The 14,943-nt window shown below is 37.6% G+C and overlaps 1 protein-coding gene across 3 annotated transcripts in view; it reads right to left on the bottom strand.

The window, feature by feature from the left end:
- Positions 1–14,943, bottom strand: part of LOC309486937 (uncharacterized protein) — a 182,420-nt gene that overhangs the window by 12,671 nt on the left and 154,806 nt on the right. For all 3 annotated transcript variants that reach the window (XR_014201711.1, XM_082154416.1, XM_082154417.1), the window contains 5 exons: positions 14,431–14,475; positions 14,256–14,318; positions 10,577–10,612; positions 5,940–5,984; positions 4,585–4,728 (listed from right to left, as the gene is read on the bottom strand). Coding sequence is in view for 2 of the 3 variants with exons in the window: in XM_082154416.1 (XP_082010542.1) it covers positions 4,585–4,728; positions 5,940–5,984; positions 10,577–10,612; positions 14,256–14,318; positions 14,431–14,475 (333 nt within the window). In the remaining variant the exon portion in view is untranslated. The remainder of the gene's footprint in view (positions 1–4,584; positions 4,729–5,939; positions 5,985–10,576; positions 10,613–14,255; positions 14,319–14,430; positions 14,476–14,943) is intronic.

Genomic DNA, 14,943 nt, shown 5'->3' with positions numbered 1-14,943 from the left:
TAGAGGACATATCTTGAGAAAAATAAGCTCAAAGTTGTATTTCTGAGTATTTCTGAATCAGTAGCAGACGCTAAAATGCCGGCTAAAATAGACTGGAGTTGTGACGTAGTAACTCCACTGGGCGGGGCCACAAGCTCATACTCCCCTCCGCCCCGCCCGCTCAGGTTCTGAGGAGTAGAGAAGACGATGGCGGATCAATACCTATGTGCGGTAGCGGGTTGCAATGCTAAGAGGAGAGATATTGGTATTAGCTTTCATGCTTTACCAAAACATGTTGCTGTGAGAGATGAATGGATTACGTTCCAGGGTTCCAGACTGCGACCATTTTTTGAGAATGTGCGAGTAAAAATGTTATGTGGTCGCATTTGTGCGAGTGCATGGTCATGTACTACTCAGTTAAATTCACGCATGAATTTTCCTGCTTTGAACTTGTTTTAGCGCCCGCCAAAGTGAATTTTTGTCCCGCCAAAGTCTTATTTGATCGGTGAGTAATGTAGATGAACTGCTGCGCTTGTGACAGGACATGTTTATAACTGAAAGAACGAGCAGAGAGAGAGAGACCCGGACGCGCGCGCGCGCACTCTCTGTCTTCGGAGCCAGGCGAAAATGTAAACAAGACCTCGCCGTCTCCAAACTAAGCGCTGTCTTGCTCTCTCTCCCTCGCACATATTAATCAAAATAAATCGACACGGCGGTAAAAGGTCGGAAGACCAAAGTTTCATGTGGAGCATTCGGAGATTTTTTTTCTTTTTCTGAATTGCCGCTGGGTGTGAATTGTGTTAAATAAGTTGCCTTATCTTCTCTGAAAAGCGTTCCGGACATTCAGCTGACATAAAACAACACTTTAATTAAACGAAAAAAACTATCCAGTGATGAAATGTTTTCTGTGTTGACAGAAAGAAAGAAAGACAGAAAGAGGCTGTTGCTGCCTATGTATCTCGCTTCAGCCAACGGCTCCGCCCACAACGCAGAGGCGAATTGCTAATGAGCTACTGCCGCTCTGCTGAAGCGAAGTCCCAGAAAACGGCACAGGTTTTGTGATTTTGGCTAAAAACGGCATAATCATCATTTAAAGACCACTGAGAATGTTTAAAAATAGCTCAAAATATGATCGAGGTGGGACTTTAAGAGAATAGGGACAACCCTTTTAGACCATGTGCCGGGTGCGCCGACCATTTTTCTCATCGTCAAACTAAGTGGACTTGCGCCGTGCACTTTAGACCATGCACTTAGATCGTTAAAATAGGGCCCACAATCTCTCTTTTGAGCAACATGGATTAAAGTCTATTGCTAAATGAGCCAGTTTCATGGAGGGGGGTGAGATTTAGGATTCATGATGGAAGACAACTTTCTCACCATCCTTTCTTTCCCAATTACATCTACAGAGGGCAGAGAGCACCTCAGTACTGAACTAGCCTTCCTAATCATTTTGAGGAGTCTTATTTTATCCCTCTCAGAAATCCCACTACCCCAACATACCACAGCATAGGAAAGAACAGATGCTACCACAGTATCATAAAAAGTCCTGGCACACACAAAAGCTAGGATTTTTTTACCCTTTTTTTCCCCCATACATTATAACATAAGCGTCATGCATCGTTTTGACTTCCACAAGAAAGTATTTGCAGACAGTGTCAAGGAAGGGCAATTTTACAAGGTTGGTAGCAATAAAGCACTAAACGTACAAAATAAAATAAAAAAAATGATTAGATCATTGATTTCATGCATTTGAACTTGGAAAAAAAAGTATTAATGATTGCTTTGAGAGGGTTCTGGTGAATTTTCTTTTTGCAAACATAATCAAAGGTGTTATTCACGGAAAAAAAGGGAAACTTTATATCCGCACTGCTCGTCTTGGCACGCTCAAAGGATTTCAAGAGGAAGTTGTGATGTTTGATTCATGAAGGAAAAGAAAAATCTTTTCAGTAATTCACTTTATTCAGATCACAAAACAATTCATGACTCAAACTTTATTGTGTTCCTCACAGACGTTTGGGGTTGGTAAGATTTTTCTATGTTTTTGAAATAAGTCTCTTATGCTCACTAAGCCTGCATTTATTTGATCATAACTATAGCAAAAAGAGCAATGTTGTAAATTAACTATTTTCTATCTTAATTCACTAAAATGTAATTCATTCCTGTGATGGCAAAGTTGAATTTTCAGCATCATTACTCCAGTCTTCAGTGTCACACGATCCTTCAGAAATAATTCTAATATCTAATTGTTATAAGTTTCTAAATTCTAATTTGCTGCTCAAGAAATGTTCATATGATTATCAATGTTGAAACATTTGATTCACATTCGATTCAATTCTATTTATTTCACATTTGATTAAACAGCTGTATTTTTATTAACTAACATTAACAAAGACTAATACAAATGTATTGCTCACTGTTAGGTCATGTTAGTTAATATATTAACTAATGTTAAAAAATGAGACCTTATTGTAAAGTGCTACTGAAATTTCAAAAGCACAGCATTTATTTGAAATATAAATCTTTTGTAACATTACATTACATTTTCTCTGAATAAAAGTTTTAATATCTTTAAAAATATATATCTTACTGACCATAAACTTTTTAATAATAGCGTACAAGTTCAACACTTTTTTATTTTTTTTTATTGCTTTTGTGTCTTTTTTTAAGCTCTTGTTCTCATTCATTTTCATTATATAAAAAAGCACGATTTGGAACCACATGAGGATTGGATAAATAATAACATAACTTTTCCTTTAAAACCCTCACAACCTTGCCATAACAACAGCTTTCCTTCAAAGAACATTAATGTTTGTTGCTCTGTGTGTGTGTGGTTTACAGAGATAGAGTTGAGTAGTGCTCCTGATGCTACTATATCCTTCCACCCCCGCCACACACACTATACACTCCTAAAGATTCCCTCCCGTGAGTTTGTTTGATTGGGTCTGAGCGTTGGATATAGGCATCGCAGCGGGCGGCTATTTGCTGCATCCTGCGCTTTTCAGAGGCTAATGGGTTCGTGAACATGTGTGGGTAATTATTGTTATGCAGAGCTACTAATTATTTATTCTGGAGTGTTCACGCGTGTGTTATGCACAACAAAGCAATCAATGACGGTTGCCCTCTGAACAGCGTGGGGTGACCCAGCGGTTATGGATTCGGGATGGGGGCCAAGAGGCTGGTGCAGATTGGGAGAAAAGCCAGCAACCGGATCTTTACTGAGGTCAAAGATGTGCTCCACCTCTAGAAGAGTGTGCAGTCACTGACAGGGTTTATTGCTGGAGGTTATGGAGTAGCAGCACAGTTGATTGTAGTGGGTGTTCGTGCTGCTGAGAGCCCTAAAGTTTATTTGACCACAGCTTCTGAAAATCTGTTTTCAAATGGGATGCACTTGTCTTGAGTCAAATTGTATTTTCATGTAGTACCACTGATGTGACTTCAAATTGCTTCAATGTCAACTCGCATCACAAACCAATGATTAGCTGTTGCTTTATTGCTGTAAATCTCTGCTGATGTGAATTCCTTAACCTTGCAAAAGCCTGACACACGAATATATGAAATAATAGGAGCAAATTTAAATTATTTTTTTAACAACGCTATTGAAACCTTCAACAAAATATGTTCAAAAAATATGTTTTTTTATATATATATATTTTTTTTTATATAATTAATTTTAATGTAAAAATATCAATGATTATTAAATAAATATATACTTCAAATACCTGCTCTATCATATTTGATACACACATTTTCATCATGATTTTTTATTATGTACGAAATTGTTAATATTAAGAAAGCATAACTTGCCAGTAAATATTCATTTTAAAATACCAATGTAAATAATAACAAAATCAACAAATATTTCCCAGAGGAAAAATTGACATTTTGGAAATGATATTAAAATATACTATATATGCAGTTAAAATGTTACATTTGCTGGCAAATATACAATACATTACAGAGGTTCCCAATTTTGAATGGTTGTGTCCGAAATCTCCCCCATACTCCCTCATTCACTATTCCCTACATTACTCCACTAATATAGTTCACTTGAGGGAGTGAATGAAAGCGAGTGAGTGAATTCGGACACTGAGTGCGCCGGAAGGGCACTCTGTACGTCCACTATGGTTTCAGACACCACTTCAAATGGCTTTCCCTCAAATAGTGCCTTATTTAAGGGTATATGATTCCATTCAACCGTAAGCGCGCTGCGAAGTGTACTTAAAAGGGTATTTAACCATCTTAAGATTCCAATCCAAAGCAGGTGTGTCTTTATGCGGCTGTTCACAGGTGTAAAGTGCGTGAGATGCGAGATTTACAAGTCAACTATCATAATTATGGGTAAAATAAGATAAAAATACATATTTAACATAACCAAATTTAGAACCAGTTTATTTCCCCGCCAAAAAAATAAATAAAATCTTACTGACCCCAAACCTTTGAATAGTAGTGTAAATATCTCAGCATTAGCAGAGTCCTAAAGAAAGCCAACCTCAAATCTTTCCATAAGTGTAGTGAAGTCTTTCAAAATGGAAAGTGTTTTAAAACTTTGATTTCACAAATACTATTCTGTCTCTATGGCTTGTAACAGTGGGATATTGTGCATACCAACAGATTGACGGTCCCCGATGTTGTTGAAGATCCAGGTGAGCCTGGTTCTCCTTTCTCACCAGGCGGCCCCTGAGGACCTCTGTCTCCAGGCTTCCCTCTTTCTCCCTGGACTCCTCTCTCTCCTGAAATCCCCTGATCTCCCTGCAAAACCACAGCCAGAATATAAATAACATCACAACACAAAGAACACAAGCTGGCTATTGGGAGCTTCCTTCACCATAACTGATAATAGACTTTGGCTGTATTACATTCGATGCATGATGAAAAGAAGGGGATCTACATGCAGCTTAGAGATTTTTAGTCATTAATAGAGGTATACATTTTAAATTAGTTTACTTTGATATGTCTTCTATGATATTAGACTGCGTAGCCTAATAAAAGATAATGCATTTCAAACCTGAACCAAACATATTTTTATTCAAAGATCAACAGTCTGTCATTAGTCTTTAGTCTGCCACAAAAAACAACAACATTAAAATCATGAACTCAAATGTCATTGTGAAAAGAAAAAAAAGACTGTTGTAAGTAACAGTGCATAAATCAGACCTTTCAGTATAGCCTAACGCTAATAAGCTTAAACGAAAATAACGAGATAATTGTATAGAAGTATTTTTTTTTACACAGTGCCGCGAACAATCAATCACAATCAATCACTCCTTTACGCGTGCAGCACTGTCCTTGCGGCTGCAGCAACTTGCGCTCTAATAATAGGCAAAATAGGCTACAGAATATTTCGTTCTGTATTGACAGGTGCAATATTTGAAAATCTATCTTTTTTTTAAATTACTGTACATTTATATCTGCATTTATGTAAAAACTTAAACTTTCAAACATCAAAATATCATTTATTAATATGTTTTCATGTCAAAATGACATACAAACATCTTTTCCTACTGGAAACGCTTCCAACACGCTTGCGTGTCGCGTGAAAAATAGGCGTCGGTTCTATTTCTAGCATGCACGCGTTTGCGTATCACGCAGGCAGTGTGCAAGCTCTAACCTGTTAACATGGGAGCCGAAATAAAAACGGACACGCCACGCAGCCAGTGTGTCGCCGGCCTCAACCTCTGCAGACAGTTTTTAATGTTTATCAGACAATAACTACTCAAGATTTTGCTTTAGTATAATTTTCGGGACAATTAGGGCCAGATTCGGGATTCGGGACAGTCTCGAAATCTAAACTGTTGTCCCGAATCCCGAATCTGGCCCTAATTGTCCCGAAAATTATACTAAAATAAAATTATTTTTCGGGACGTCTGGTCACCCTAATTCTGGCACACAAATGATCACACTGATAAACTTTTATATTGTACAGGTATGTGATCCATAAAAACGAAATATGAAAATCGTACCCGTTCTCCTTTAGTGCCTCTGTCTCCAGGTCTGCCTGTGGCTCCCTGTGAAAATGTAAAGTGAGAAAAATCACAGGCCATAAAAATAATCTGATGGTTAATTTTGCATTTTACATACAGTACATACATACACACTAACACACACACAAATTATACATACACAAAATTAGCTTCTCAATTTTGTTTTCCATCTGAGAAAGTCTCTAAAGGTGATTCTGTCAGATTGAATAAACGTCTAGGCACTTTTTTTTGGTCCCCAAAGTAAACCCTCATACATATAGACAGCTAAACCGCACTATTTTTCATAGACTGCTCCCAAACTGCATTAGCGGAATGAAATTATTTGGCTGCTTTAATGGCCCAACTTTTCCAGCTATTCAGTCGAAAGTAGAGTGAAAGAGCTCAGTGGATTTACAAATGACCATTTTCTCTCCAAACTCATCAAAGCCGTGAACCTCTGGATCTTTCATTCTCTTATTCCTCTCTCTCTCTCTCTCTCTCTCTCTCTCTCTCTCTCTCTCTCTCTCTCTCTCTCTCTCTCTTCTGAGAGGGCTCAGTTGAGAAATACCTCTCATTGTACTCCAAAACCACTCTCCCCTTGCTTTCCCATCTATCTCTGCTCCTCTCTCGCATCACGGCTCCCACTGGCTCCTCAGGGAACATCTCTGTATCAAATTCTCCTGCTGGATTACAGCAGCCGAGCAAAAAAGAAATGCAATCTAGCCTGCGTTTCTAAAGCGGGCGGCACTTTGTGAAAGCATCCACAACCATCTGCTTTCATCCACACCCCCATCAATGTCTAACACTCTCTCTCCTCCTCTCTATTCCCAGGCTCCTGATGAGGAGAGCTTAAAGCCATCACCGTGCCCACTGAATTGTGTTTCCCTCAGCCCCTGCCATAAAAGAGATGGAAAAGTATGAAACGGAGAGGACCGAGAAACTTCCTTTCCTGCTAGATGGCACTGTTGCACCACCGAAAGAGACAGACAGCCATCCATGAACGAAGCAGGGAGGCGGGGGGGTGGTGGGGGGAAGAGAATAGAGAAAATTCTCAATGAGGGGTCCAACACCCTCCAAACACACAGTCATGCCATTTGAGAAGAGAGTGACGTGAATGAAAGCGAAAATAAGGCCAGTGAACTTCCTCCCGATGATCTGCACCCGTTTGAACCTTTGACTCATCCAGAGATGGTATAAAGGGGGGAAAGGTGGGCCAGTTGTCGAAAATCTCGGTTTAAATTCTACCATATTTGGTCATGGGAGCTCAGTTTTGACCCCAAACAGTTTTGAGTCAGTTCGAGTTAGCCACTAAACCCACGTGAAATGCAGGAAATGATGTCACGAATGACGACCAGTGTTTTTATTGTTAAAGGGGACCTTTTATGCCCTTTGTCAAATTCCGAAAAGCTCAATGCGCTCTGATTGGTCGGCAGGACCAGTGTGCTGTGATTGGTCAACAGCTTAAAGCGTATTTCGGGAAAAAAATGTTGTTTAGTTTTTTTGCTGCGTATGCCTTGGGCAGGAATTATTTAAATGAGGAATATTGTGACGGGTATTTTCACAGAAGAAAACTCAAGACTACAATCAAGGGAGTTCAGAAACAGTGCTTAATGATAATAGAGAATAACTCCCTTTGGAGTGACTTGGTTCTTTGTAACTTTGCAGACCTTTTTCATGCTCCAACAGCAACATTTCACACTAAAGACAGTTACAAATGTTAAAAGGCATAAAATGTCCTCTTTAACTAAAACTATTAAAAACAATTTTGATTAATTGGAATATAAAGCTCAAATAAAATAAAATATAAAAAAATTGTCAATAAAACTTAAACTTGCTGCCTTGGCACCTAACTGAAACAAAATGAAGTACTAAAATGACTAAAACTGGAAAATAAAGCTAAATAGAAACATAAAAAAGCAAAACCAAAAACTATTAAAACTGACAAAAGCACATAAAATTACTAAAACGTAAACTAAAATAAAAATAAATATTATTACTGCAAGATGTTGTAGTTACGGAATCAACCTAACTTGAACATGCTAACCAGCTAGACCTGCGTCCGAAATTGAATACAGAATTGAATTCTTCCTTACTATACAGCATGCGAAAAAAAGTATGCGAACAGAGTAGTTTGTCAGAATTCATATTATTCGGAAAAAAAGTAGGTGAAAAGTCCCTGGATGACCTTCTACTGAAGTGTGCATTCGATGGGCACGTTACTATCCCATGAGGCCACGGGAGAGGATTTATAAATGGAGGTGAAGTGACGCAACTAACGCTGGTAGGTCATGTGATAATGACAGCATGGCGGATGTAGTACGTCCGCATTACATTCATACTACACACATTCATATTATATAGAACATACTTTTTTAATGATCGCAAATTAAGTTCAAATTCAAATGCAGTACCTCCTCAGACAGAGGGTGATTTCGGACGCACCGCTAGACCCTTACAGCCTATAGAGTGCAACAGTCGGGTTCCAGAAGTAAATTCTAATTTTCTCCATAGGGAAATATATTTTTAACGATAACTTATAAACCTTTAAAGACAGCCTTACTGTGAGCTACAAGGTTGTTAATTGATTGTATTTGCTTCTGTTAAAGCCGTCAGCTGACATTATTTCAAATTAGTTTTAAAATAATTGTGCTTAACATCGGAATTCATGATGAAAAACTCCATTACCCATGATGCTGTACAGAAAATTACACCAATCAGAGAATTCAAACAAACAAAATGAGCCAAAAGATCTCTTTAGCCTCACCCATCCCATGAAGCACCGCAAACTACATAATCGAGTACATAATCCATACACTCTCAAAATATTTCAATATTTTAAAGGGATACTTTACCGTTTTTTCATATTAAACTATCTTATTCCCTTAACTAAGACGAGTTGATACATACCTCTCTCGTCTCAGTGCGTGCACTAAATCCCTCTGTCTTGCGGCGAAACTTTGTTAGCCCAGTTCATTTAATATGGGCCAAGCAGAGAAGATACCAAACACCTCCACGTTTTCCCTATTTAAATACAGTTACTCGCGAAGTGTAACTCGACCTAGGACGGTGACACAAAACAAAACGTTGCGCTTTTCTAAGCGTGTAAAATGGATAACTATTTTGTATGGCGGAATACCATAGCAAGTGCTTGTAAGCACTTCGACTTGGCGCAGTAATATCTTCACTAGAGGGAGCGGGGGCCAGTGAGAGGATTTTTCACGAGTGAAGATATTACTGCGCCAAGTCGAAGTGCTTACAAGCACTTGCTATGGTATTCCGCCATACAAAATAGTTATCCATTTTACACGCTTAGAAAAGCGCAACGTTTTGTTTTGTGTCACCGTCCTAGGTCGAGTTACACTTCGCGAGTAACTGTATTTAAATAGGGAAAACGTGGAGGTGTTTGGTAGCTTCTCTGCTTGGCCCATATTAAATGAACTGGGCTAACAAAGTTTCGCCGCAAGACAGAGGGATTTAGTGCACGCACTGAGACGAGAGAGGTATGTATCAACTCGTCTTAGTTAAGGGAATAACATAGTTTAATATGAAAAAACGGTAAAGTATCCCTTTAATATATAAGCATATTTTGCAATAAACGTAAAATATGTATGTTGATATATATATATATATAAAATCAACATTTGTAAATGAGTAGTTTTATATTTCGACATCGTTTTTAATTTGATTTAGCTGTTTGCAATGCTTCATGGGATTGTAGTTCTTTTCCTCACTAAAGCCGTTAAGTACACAGACTTGTCGATTTACAAATATTTTTTGCTTCAAATTAAAGTTTGTAAGGTTATTCACCTCGTAGCTGATTGGCTTGGTTCATGGCTTTTAACGCTGTAACAGACTTTTCTGAAATCCCTATGGGAGAAATGAATGGGAAAAAAAAGACTTCCAACGCCACTGAAAAAGTGGGCGGTCACTGTTGCACTCTATAGAAAATAGCTGCCCATGAATGTTAGCAAGATGGCCGCTGAGCAAACTGACTTCTGACTCATCCTCAGCTCTTTCTTGCTCACCTCATTAAGATCTGCAGATGTATGCTGTATTTACCGCATTTGTCAGTCTTTGATGGAGACGTCTATATATGTGCGTTTGTGTGTTGGTGGCTCTCTGATGTGTCTGCTTGCTGCTGTAAAGTGCAGAAGTGCGATTTGTCACACAGTTCTGCCTTAGACATGCGTTCTGTTGTGACAAGGCATCAGAGAACACAACTTTTTTTTTATTTTGACGTGACAAGGCTTTCGAAACTACAAACCCTGTTTGTAGGGGACATTTAATTAGTGATCGCATGCATTATTCATGATTTAATGGCTCATGGGCAGGATTTTATCCACACTGGAGAGCATTAGCAGTGAGTAAGCGGTCTTATTATTGAAAACTTTACAAGACTAATGACTGGTGTTGGGCTTTTATTTGCTTGGGAAAGAAAGAAATCGAATGAGACGGAGATAAACATAGACCAGCACAGAACCGAGCCTTTGTCCGCCACTATTCTAACTTGCTGGCAAAATATTAAAGCACAAGTTATTAGATGCTGCATGCATTAAAGTAAAAGCATGAATTTTCTACTAACATTATACAGCTGAAGCCAAAGCTCTCTCAAAAGCATATACTGTACACTTACATACCTCATAGCCTGGAATTCCATCTTTTCCCGGCCTTCCCTGCAGAGGACACAGAACATTCCCATCAATCTTTGCAATCCAAGGTTATTGTAGTTAACTGAATCTAAAACTAAAACCATAAAAAAACTATTTATTTTGGTGTTGTTTGAAATAAAATAAATGTTAACTGAAATAAAATAAAATAATGTTTTTTTTATTCGTTTTTTTTTATTTCAGCTAGTTGCAAAGCCAACACTTCTCATTTTCATTTAGTTGAACTTGGTAAACTAAAATAAACAAAAAATTTAATAAAAATGAATAAAAACCTTATACTGTAATAAAAACATATACTGTATTTAAAAAAAAAACTTGACAAAACACTAATTCAAAATATGAATAAAAACTATAATAGTATAGTAACTAAACTATAATAGTATAGTCACATAGAAGTTGACAGAAAAAATAGCAATTCTGAAAAAGTTGAAATTCTAAAAACAGTTGCAAATCTAAAAAATAAAGTTGCAAATCTAAAAAATAAAGTTGCAATTCTGAGGTATTCAGTTGCAAATGAGAATTTTTTTAATTTTTTTAATTTAACCTTTATTTAACCAGGAAGGTCCCATTGAGGTTAAAAACCTATTTTTCAAGAAAGTCCTGGCCAAAAGGCAGCAAAAACACAGTCAATTACATTTATAAAAGTTATACAATACAAATAATTAAAAACATTTACAATTTAAACAGGTCATTTCAGGTTCTCTCAATCTGGACTTAAAAGCATTTAAGGAAATAAGTTCAGATAATTTCAAGTCTTTTTGCATAAAGTTCCATGCAGAAGGAGCGGAGTAGACAAAAGCCCTTTTTCCCAGTTCTGTACGGGCAAATGGAACAAAGAGCAGCAAGTTATCATTTGATCGCAATGAATAAGAACCAACACTTCTCCATGTGATTAAACTACAGATGTAGGATGGCAACAGACCAAGCATGGCCTTATAGATAAAAATATGCCAATGCCCTGATCTCCTGTTGGACAACGATGGCCATCCCACTCTGGAATATAATTCACAATGATGGGTCAAGTTTTTACAATTCGTAATAAATCTCAGAGACGCATGATAAACAGTGTCAATCTTATACAGACATTGTGCTGAAGCGGTCCTATACACCAGGTCTCCATAATCTAAGACAGATAAAAATGTTGCAGCAACTCTAATAGAAAGAGTTGAAAAATAGACGCAATTATGATAAATAACGCTGCAATTGTGAGAAAGTCACAATTAACTTTACTCACTCATTTATATTATGTGATGATAAACACATTACGAGCTAAAATTTATTCAGGACAACTAATTCTATAGAAATCAGATGTCAATATGAAATCAAAATTCCTGGTCATATTGTGATTGATTCATCAGTGGAGGTGGAAAAAAAGGGGGAAAAAAAGTTTTATCCTGTTTCTTTAAGAAAAAAATAAAAGCCACTTGTTTTGATATTTTGTATCATCTAATGCAATGTCATCCATGCGTTTTTAATTGCGTCTAAAGTATCCAAATACTTCTTGGAGCCAACATGTCAACTTTGATGTAGTCTAGATTGTATCTGTGGTTAGCTTAGCAAACACCGTTCCACTAAGGTTAAGTGCAAACAATTAGGAACTGAGCTGGATAAACTAGGAATAAATCGTTAAACGTCCCGTGGAAGAAACAGGAATTCCTCAGGGGAATTCTGTGTATACAGCCGAGGTGCTGAAGGCATTATGGCTGTGCGAATAACAAAGCAATTATATGAGACCGATGTCTCTTCACTGAGATAGCCAATCAAATGTTTACGCCAGTGACTGCACTCATTACCACAGCACAAATCAGCCGGGTTTAACACCACAGAGCTGAGAAGTATATGAAGAGATTACTCTGTGCTATGAAGTGAGATATTACAGCTGAAAAGAGTTGCCGTGGTTTATAGAGAAGAACCTAACACGGAGCTCTGGTGCATGCCGCTCTATCACACTATATTAGAAATCATAGTAATTCAGCCAGTCAAAACCTGTATATATCCAGTTGCGTATTAATATCTCTGATGCTTGTTTACAATGTTTTGTCTCAGCATTCTGGGATCTTTAATTAAAAACAGCCTCTGCATTAAACCACAGGCCGGTGAGCGGAAATCAAGGATTGAGGAAAAATAAACCCCAACAGAATGTTTGTGTCTGAACTGTGAATCCACAGCGAGTCAAACTGTGAATCAATCAGCACACTAATCAGTTAATTAAATCTGGTCTGCAATTCAAGGCTGGATCAAATGATGGATCAATCTGTTATAAAATCACAGAGCTGAGAACAGAGGACAGAAACTAATGAGAACTCAATGTTATAGACAGTATATCACAGCCAGGTTCAACATAAACGGTAGATTGCAGGTAGATCCAGGGAACCCGGGGGGCCACAAAAGGGTCCACTGAAAAAATAAAAAATAATAGTGTTTGATAAAACGCTGCATATAGTTTTATTCTATTCATTTCTCTTCAGGTTATTTAAATAGTTATGTGTGACTTTCTCACAATTGCAACTTTTAATAATTACATATATTTCTCAAACATTTATATTTGATTTCTCATATCTGAAACTCTCACAATTGCATATTTGAAAATCTCACAATTGCAACTTTATTTTTCAGAACTGCAGCTACTTTTAAAATTGCAACCTTATATCATTACGTATAGTAGCTTTTTCATTTTTTACTCTGAGGTGAAACCTGTCTTTCATTTTCATTTCCGTGAAACTGCTAAAAGAACATTATGAAAGTGGTTTTCTAGCATCTCAAAATATTTGTGCTCATTGGAACAATTTGCACACACACACACACACACACACACACACACACACACACACACACACACACACACACACACACACACACACACACACACACACACACACACACACACACATAAATTCAGCGTGTTACATGTCCCCTGTTTGTTTGGACTTTTATGTATTTCTAGTTTCCTGTGTCTAGTTTTGTAGTCCTTTTGTTTCATTGGTTCCCCCTTAATTATATCTATCCACACAGGTGTCTTGTTACCTTATTTCTTTAGCTTGTCTGTATATATTGCAGCGTTCACGCCATGTCATACAGTAGTCTCGAGATATATGTTCTGAGCTGTTCTCAAACTGGGAATTATTGCGTTTCTATAGCAGCACTATCAAGGCCTAAATTAATCTGCAGCGGTCATGTGGTACAAGTATGAGCTCTCATAAAACTCCCATCTCACTTTGAACATGAACGCTTTTGTACAAGCTGAAATCACGTAATTGCGGTAATTACGACATGGCGTGAACGCACCTTATAGCCCTTGTGTTTCCCATGTTGTTTGTCATGTCTTGTCCTTCTAGGCTCTTATGTTGGTGTTCTCCGTTCGGTTTTCCAGTTTTTTTAGTTTGTTTGTATTTTGGGACTGAACCTACTGCATTAGGATCCAACCCACCCTCGAATAAATACATATATATTATACAATTAAATAAATACATTTTGTTCTGAAAATATACAGATGCCTTTATATTTTAAAATGCGGGTCCCTAATAAGGGGATTATGATATTTGGGAGTCCTATCATAAAGATGTTTGAAAACCCCAGCTGTACAGGCAGGTGTGCATTAGTAGGCTACACATTACAGATTACATGTGTAGTGAATGTTAAGATTGATTACAGGGGCTCCAGGAGGCCCTTCGGGTCCAGGGAAGCCAGTCTCTCCAAGAGGCCCTCGTTCTCCCTGTGTGGAAAGACAAAGAGGGAAAATGGGACATCATCAGTCTCGCATCATCCTGCTGCCAAAACCTGCCATATGATTGACAGCAGCTAACAAGCAACAAAGCAAATCTCACCGGCTCTCCAGGGATCCCTGTCTCACCACGCGGACCTGACTTTCCCTTCACAGGAACAAGGAGAGAAAGAGTTAGACCTCAAACCTGGTGTCCGTTTAAACCACCTGTAGGGCTGGGGACACAGCTGCCACCCGCACTGATTTTATCAAAAAATTCACTCGCGATATGAACATATATCTTGTGACGGACCACTAAACGTTACAGCTTCAATGTAAGATACATTACAACTGAAAATCTGCTACTCTTGTCAGTGAGTATAGTATATCTTCTAGCATAAAGTATAGGGTTGCACCAATACTCATAAGCTGATAATAACTTTTATGTTATGGCAGATAAAAGATATATACTATTGTGTTTTAATAAATAATAATAATAATAAATACAAATTTTTTTTTTTACTTAAATTCTTCAAGTAAAGTTAAAATGTATAGAATGGAAATTTAATAGTTATAATGAGATTTGCTAATGGTTACATGTATTTTTAAGAATCAAACAAAGGTAAAAGCAATGTAA

This window comes from Leuciscus leuciscus (assembly GCF_965113295.1).
Source record: "Leuciscus leuciscus genome assembly, chromosome: 22".
Taxonomy (NCBI): Eukaryota; Metazoa; Chordata; class Actinopteri; order Cypriniformes; family Leuciscidae; genus Leuciscus; species Leuciscus leuciscus.
Note: the sequence above shows the minus strand (reverse complement) of the source record. Positions and strands in the feature narration are given on the sequence as shown.